This window comes from Salmo trutta, chromosome 4 (assembly GCF_901001165.1).
Source record: "Salmo trutta chromosome 4, fSalTru1.1, whole genome shotgun sequence".
Classification (NCBI taxonomy): domain Eukaryota; kingdom Metazoa; phylum Chordata; class Actinopteri; order Salmoniformes; family Salmonidae; genus Salmo; species Salmo trutta.
The window spans coordinates 18275382-18283525 of NC_042960.1; the positions used below are offsets into that span (position 1 = coordinate 18275382).

General features: G+C 38.2%; 1 protein-coding gene across 1 annotated transcript; it reads right to left on the reverse strand.

Annotated features, from left to right (window-relative positions):
* Window positions 1–3170: 3170 nt before the first annotated feature.
* Window positions 3171–7231, reverse strand: LOC115191613 (uncharacterized). The gene is made up of 5 exons (XM_029749399.1): window positions 6994–7231; window positions 6170–6445; window positions 5913–6029; window positions 5432–5494; window positions 3171–4553 (listed from the first exon to the last, which is right to left on the reverse strand). Exons 1-5 carry the CDS (start codon window positions 7229–7231, stop codon window positions 4525–4527), a joined length of 723 nt encoding a protein of 240 aa, XP_029605259.1. The 3' UTR covers window positions 3171–4524.
* Between the last annotated feature and the right edge of the window lie 913 nt (window positions 7232–8144).

The following is an 8144-nucleotide window of genomic DNA, read 5'->3' on the forward strand; positions in this document are numbered from 1 at the left end:
GATTTAGACTGCTCCACTCTAAACAGAAAATGTTGGTGGTTTCCTGTGATTACATGGTCAGTGTCTGTCTGTCATGTAGAGGCCAGATGGAAGAGTTAGAGACGAGTGGTTGAGGAACAGGTAATGTGCTTTATTAAATAGATCGTGGGCAGAGAAGTGAGATGGGTGAAAATGCTGCAGTTGTTTTCAAGACAAGTGTTGCAGCATGAGCAAAAAAAGACTGTGGTTTTGGGGGGGGGTCTTAACTGGAAAAACAAACTCTAAATATTGTAGCTTAAGTATATAATATATACTGTACTTTGTGACAAGTGTGTTGATACTGAGATATCTAAGATATCTACTCTGTGTAGCCCAGTGTTCAGCCCAGTCTGAAACTCAGCAGGTGAAAGAGATTGTGGGAAAGTATTTTTTTTCCAGAGCAGGTATTGGAAGTGGGCAGTTTAATTTATGAAGGGCAATATTGCACAGGTGTAGCCGGCTAAACAAAGCATTATGAACCTTGATAAGAGATTTAAAAGATGGTGATGTTATGTCAGACCACTTTATCGTAAAGTCTTTTTTTATATACATGTAAGAAAATTATTTGCCCAGTATCTTCATTCAATTAATCAATATTAAGATGAAATGTTTACATTTTAGTGCAGGACAACTGTTCTGCCAACTCTTCTATAATAGGCCTATAGAATGTCTTCCAATCTGAATCTTGTCTTGTCTGTTCCCTGAGTTCCTTGATGATATTAATAAATTTTTCACAACGTAGAGGCTCTATTTAATTTGGTTTTCACTTTGTTCACTACATATATTTTATACATTTAATTAGTTATACATATAGGCTGGTTTCTGGTGAAAAAGTTCAACACCCTGACAACTCTACACCGGAAGGAAGGGTTGTCAGTGTGTCCTGCAGAAACATCTGTTTTAGTGGGAGACACAGGGAATTCTTCACACTGACCATAATGCTAAAGATCAGTAATCAAAGTTAAAATGTAAAGGTACTCACTACCTTGTCCATGCTGCTACAGACTGAAAGAGTGTATGGCTAATCTGTGTTTTATACAGTAATGTTACTCATTTCCTGTAACAAAACACTGGAGTCACAGCATTGCACAATCTGAATTTACATCTGAAAATACATCACTTAAATACACAGAATGATAAATGAGGAACTCGTTTCCTGACCAAATGTGATTAAAATTATATTTGGCATGGCATAATTTACAAGACATGTTTTTATATAAAATATAAATTGGCAGAAAAATGCATGGCCACGGTCCAAATGTAAAAGGTAATGAGCTTTATTGGTTAGAGCCTGTAAGTAAGCATTTCACTGTAAGGTCTACACCTGTTGTATTCGGCGCACATGACAAATAAACTTTGATTTTATTTGATTTGAAATGTAAAAGCATAGAAAGGTTTGAGAACATTTTACTGACACATGATTTAAGTTACACTTACACTATACAGTACACTGGCTCAGAGTACAAAATAATGTAGTATGTACAGTACAGTATAAACTATGCTGAAATATAAAAACATTCAACCACTAGATGAGGAAAATACATTGTTTCCTTGAAAGCAATACTTGAACTTTAATAGGATTAGTCATCATTCTTTTCAAATTAGAAATATAACATTACAAGTAACTGGACAGAATGTCCCAAATACTCTTAAACTTAATAAATCAAGAAACACACTTGAAAACCACCCAACAATTACAGTGGTCCCTCCTAATTTGACCCTAGAAGTAGGCTACATTTGGTATTTTATTAGGATCCCCATTAGCTGTTGCAAAAGCAGCAGCTACTCTTCCTGGGGTCAACACAAAACATGAAACATGACATATTATACAACGGGTGGGTCTAATCCTGAATGCTGATTGGTTAAATGCATATTCCAGCCGGTGTCTATTCCACAAGTTACCACCGGTTAAATCTATGGCTTTAAAAGGCCTATTTACCCTGTTCAATCTGACTGCGCAATCCACTGTCTCATCAGCCCAGCCAAGCAATTTATAAACTTGATCTCCACTACAAAAACCATCTAGACATTATCTCACATTTCTTTTAGACTAACATTTAGTTTTCAACAGCGGAGATTTGTATAAACCTTGTTGTCTGTCTCTCCGACATATGCAATATTGTTTCAATATTCAGATTTGACCTCCAACTGTCCCATAGTAATGAATGTGTAGGGGTCGGGAGTTGGGACGAGAGAGAGAGGTAGGCAGAGTTTCTCATCCTGTCGAAATCATGATTTAGCTGGCATCATTTTTATGGATATATACAAAGAAATGTCAATTGAAAAAAGGTAAATCGAAACAAAGTGCAGCTAGTTTGCAGTCTTTGAGTTTCAGTTGGAAGTTATTGTCTTAGCTGTGTTGTTGGCTAGCTCCTCTGAAACAACAGTGTCCTGACTAGTGAGCACATTTTCTATGCCAGGCGAAATAATACCTCTTTAGCTCATTGTTATGATGTATCCAAATAAATGTCACTAGAAAACAGCTTAAACAAATGCAGCTACTGTTGTAATTCTGTCTGCACTGTTTCACGTGACTCTAAGTTAGCCGTAGTTAGCTAGCTAGCAAGCAAGGGAAAGGAACGTTGCCAGCCAGTATGGCAATGGAACATTTATAACGAACGACTGGGTCACGTCCATAGATACAGAACAAAAAGACTGAACGACTGGGTCACGTCTCTGGCAACCGAACCAATAGAATGAACGACCAGCTGGCTTGGATAGCAACCCTAGATTTGCTTCGGACTATATGTTGTGGAAGGATGAAATAGTATGAATAAATTCATCAAAATAAAACATTTAATGAAAATATGTCAATCATTATGTTACCAAATATGTTGGTAACCCGTTGTATAAAAGTGATAATGTCCTCGAAGCCGGGGTGTTTGGAGGATATATTGGCACGGTTTGCCCTCCAAACACCGGCTTCTCTGGCATTATCACTTAAATACTGAACATTAATAGACAACAGCTCAAGGAAAGAACTACATCAATTTAAAAAAGACACACGTAGCCTACATATCAATACATACACACAAACTATCTAGGTCAAACATTAAAACCAGAATCTGGAAGTTGTGTGTTTCTGGAGAAATGTTGCCAATCTTAGACTCTTGAACGCAGCTATGGCTGCAACATCTGACAGTTTTCAGAGGTATGTTGTAGCAATACATTCTTTGTTTACAAAAACCAAAATGACAACACAAATATAAACAATGGAGTAAACTTAAATAATATTTTGGGTTGTAATAAGGTAAGTATATTTTTCAAGCTGAATGGGTGTTTGCCGACCAGTTATCATTAGGAAATATCCCAGATTGTATACCTTTAGGTTAAATGAATGGGTAAGTCTTTGACTTGATATATTGAAGCTCAGTACATAAATCTTTATTAGTTTGAGTAAGTCAGACAGTTACTGTATCGTAGAATAGTGAAATGTGAATTATATTAGCTTCACATTCAGTCAGATATTCTGATATTTTTTCACAGTTATATACTGTATGTGGGCTAATGTAGGGGGGGCACAAAATGATCTAATAGGAGAGACTACAGGAGGGAGTGATTGTATTCTAAAGAGATGATGACCTACATACTGTGTAGATAAGAACAAGCAATAAATGGTCGATCATAATAAACTAAACTGTGACTCTCGTACATTCAAACTGCATGAACACAGTTGTTGTCAAAGCAAGATCTGAACTACACTTAATCACGTCTGCATTTTGTGAAAAGCAATAAGAGTAAAATGTCAACCAAGAACACTTTCTGAGTCAAAAGGCAAATCAAGATCTACCACTCAGAAATGTTTCAACAGAATCTACATGGTGAAAGGAAAAATATGTACTTTTTGTTTCCAATGTAGCCTAACAGCCATTACTTCTAAGGACTAGGTGGCTTTACCTCACCAAACATCTGCTTTTTATGTACACAGCTGCTATCCACTGGCAAGCTAAACAATTACCAACTATAAAAAGATACAGGGGAGCCACCTACATTGAAACAGAACAGACAGAACTGAAAAGAAGCTTTGGCCCAGCAAAAGCATAGCAAACACACTAATGAATTGTATTAAAAGGTTCCATTTGTTTTAACCTATAAATTGGGACAATGGGCACTTGAAAAGATGGATCACCCTACTAATAACCCTAGGCATAGTTATTAAATTAGTCTTTATCATTGAATCTCATCGAGGCCCCAATTCAACAAAAGACTGAGGATGACTAACAGAGGAAGTTTGAAATGATAACAGCACAATGGTTAAATGGGACTCTTCTCCAGTAACAACTGTGCCTCCATTAAGTTTTCTAGATGAACATTTAATATAATTTTGTCTCAATGTCCACTGTAAGATGTAACGCCTTCTCTTGGATGTGAATTATCTTGTCACCCTCTCAGTAACTTGCTGTTCTCTCTCTACTTCATGCAGTGTTAACATCTTCACTGGCAGCCATGTGATGTAACTGGAGTGTATAATAAACGAATGTCAGGTCAGGGTTGTTTCTAAGCGGATCAAGTTCTGGTATACCTGTTCGCTCCTCCTAGACAGGGAGAGGGAAAGAGGTAGGGAGGAAAGGATTGAGAGGGACAAGGAAAGAGGGGCAAAGATGGGGGGCGAGAAAAGGTGTAGCAAAAAAGTAAAAGAAAAATGATATGTTTCGTTATTAGATACTTTGTACCAGAGAAAGGAAACAAGACAAGTCTGATGCTCTCTTGTCTATTCTCATTGTTCTGCAGTAGGTAACTCAACAGTCAACATATCTAGGACCATTCCTAAACCTAGTGGGAGGAACCACGAAGCCAAGCTTATGTCCACTGACTTGACACTACTGACTTGACAATACTGACACAGGAAGATCAAAGGCATTACTATACTGAATAAAAATATAAATGCAAAATGCAACAATTTCAAAGATTTTACTGAATTACAGTTCATAAAAGGACATCAGTCAATTGAAACTAATTAATTCGGCTCTAATCTATGGATTTCACATGACTGGGCAAGGGCGCAGCAATGGGTGGACCTGGGAGGGCATAGGTCCACCCACTTAGGAGCCAGACCCCCCACCGACCTGCAGTTGAAGAAGCCTGATGTGGTGGTCCTGGCTGGTAAGGTTACACGTGGTCTGCAGTTGTGAGACCAGTTGAATGTGTAGGTGTGTCCAAACTTTTGACTGGTACTGTATGTACAATATGCAGTGTGGCTTCTCATTGTGCAACCCAACAATATCATATGGGCGAAACTGGTTGCAATGACATCAGGCCTGGTATCAAACTCAGGTGGTCTGTGCAACTCAAGACCACATTAACCCACTGGCACAGAGCTAAAGCCTACAGTTGTAGCCATCAGGGCTGCAAAAACTGCTGTATTACATCTCCTATGTTTATCAGCCTGTAACATTATTACTAACCTGGTTACCTGTTGGTTTAATGTGAGTTTTCTCTGCATACTGAACGCCATCTTGGTTTCTTTCGGGTGAATCTATGAAGGCAAATAAAGGAAATTAAATATACAGTGTGGGTGGGAGTAACTGACAGATGCTCACCCCCAAGACAGGTTCTGAAAACACTAAGATCTCATGTTACTATGGATTCCTGTGTCTGTGCTAGCTATCGTTTTAGCGCCAGAGAAGCTATAAAGTAATGATTGTCAGAGTGTGCTTGTGTGTGTGCACCTTCTGCTTTATCAACATTTAGAGAAGTGGTCTGAGATAATGCAACTGTCTGACCAAGCAGGGGAAGTGTGGAAGATACGCCACTTCATTTGACCTGCATCCGTTGTTCAGGCAAACATTTCTTACATTTTCCAAAACGCTATCCATGATAATTAAAAAAGGTTGTGCAGAACATGTTTTGACTTTGACAAGGAGAATGACCTCACCCCTTTAAAAGCTAAATACCTGCATGTGAGTGTCTGTTTCTCTTCTTAAGACAGATCGCAAGTCCAACAAGTCCTGAAGCAACCAGAACGCAGATTACAGCAATAATAAGAGAACCTCGAGTCCTCTCATCACCATCTGAAGTAAAAAGATAGAAACTATATTTTAATTAAAACATTGTGTTTCATAAAATGAGCTCTACCATACTTATTATTTCATATAGAAGTTGGTATTGTCTGGATATCAGCAATTTAACATTGCTCCTGTATATGTTTTACCTGTCACCTTGGAGGGATCACTCTCTATACAGGAATTTGGAACAACAGCGGTCTCCTTGCTGACTGGGTTGGCAGCCTCACATCTGTAAGAGTCTCTGTTCTGTTCATCCACCTTGAGAGGTAGAGAGAGGGTGATGTGGTCAGGGCTGCTAGTCTGGTTGATTATCTCCCCTCCTCCGTACCAGGACAGGGTCACCTCTCTCCCGTTCTCCATAGAACACACCACACTACAGGAGATGTTATCATGGACCGTCACCTGAGGTTTGGACAGAACATCTGGAAGACAAATAATGAATAAATGTGAATTAGTGAAATGGAACTTATCTTTAAAGTAGCAAAGACCAGTTGCTACATCCATTTTTGGACTTATAAATGAATGATATGTACTCAATGATTCTTGAAGAATATTTATAAATGCCTCATGAGCTTAGTCCCCATCAGAGAACCCATTAACTTGTTTTACTCCGGTGTTTGTAAACAAAGAAATTGTAAACAAACACTATATAACTATAAACTACAATTTTATATAATGGCTGATCAGTCCTTGCATCCATAGCTCTGTCTATGAATTTGAGAGTGGTTACATTTCTCCAGACACATCCCTCGGCTTTTTACCAAACCAAAAAGCTTTAGTATGGTTTAGTATGGTTTCTACTGCTGATTGCCGCTTCAATGATTTTGTCATTTACAACACACACACACACACACACACACACACACACACACACACACACACACACACACACACACACACACACACACACACACACACACACACACACACACACACACACACACACACACACACACACACACACACTTACAGTACACAGTAAGCTGAAATGTATGTGTCGTCTTCTCTTCATCTTCTGCATTCTCCACAGTATAAACCCCAGAATCGTCTATTTGTAGGTCTGACAAAGTGAAGAATCCAGTAACATTGTTCCAGTGAAGGCGGTTTTTAAATCTCTTCTTAAGGTTGGTATTACTTTGTTTAACAGGGTACACCTGTGCAATACTGCCAAGGTCTCCATAAAGTAAACTGCCAGAATTCAACACCATCACTGGAAAACAGTGAATCTTTCCCACAATGCCTTTCACCTGAGACATCTCAGGTTGGGCTGAATGCTGGGCTGAGCAGAGTACTGTGGAGAGAAAGAGAGACTCAATATCAACGCATTGAATTAAATATCATAGGTCTTTAATAACATAGCAATGTAGCAAATTACAGTTTTTCTCAATTGCTTGAGAAAATGTGTCCAAACAGAATTAACTTTTTCTGAAAAATTAACATGCAGGCCAAAACTGAAACACGTTGGCCAAAATGACACATTTCGTTTGCAAAATGCATTAAGACTCTCAAAACATTAAATACATGAGACAAAATCAACTACCTCCATCACAATATACAACTTGTTATCTAATGAAAAGTCATTTCAATAAATCGTTATACAGCGACCCAATAAATACTATCTACAACTATCAATATACCCTAACATGGTCAACCCTCTTAAATTTGTGTGCCATTTGTTGATACTATAATTATACTATGCACCATAAAGACAAGTAAATATATTATCCCAGCATGGGCTGTATTCTTTTTTACTAAAATGATTTGACCAAAGATGACCAACGCAGAAAGAATGTCACGGAAGAGCATGAATATCCAGAAACAAAAGGCTTTATTTTGTAACGTTCGTTGTGAGGAATGGACCAAGGCGCAGCGGGTTGAGTGCTCATAATTAAACTTTTAATGTGAACACTGATAAACAACAAAACGATGACCGCCGACAAACAGTCTTGCAGTCAACAGACAGCAATACAAGAACAACCTCCCACAAACTACAACCACAAACACATACCTATTTATAGGACTCACAATCAGAGGCAACTAGAAAACACCTGCCTCCAATTGAGAGTCCCCACCCCAATTACCTACACATAGAAATAGATTAAACTAAATAGAATATAGAAA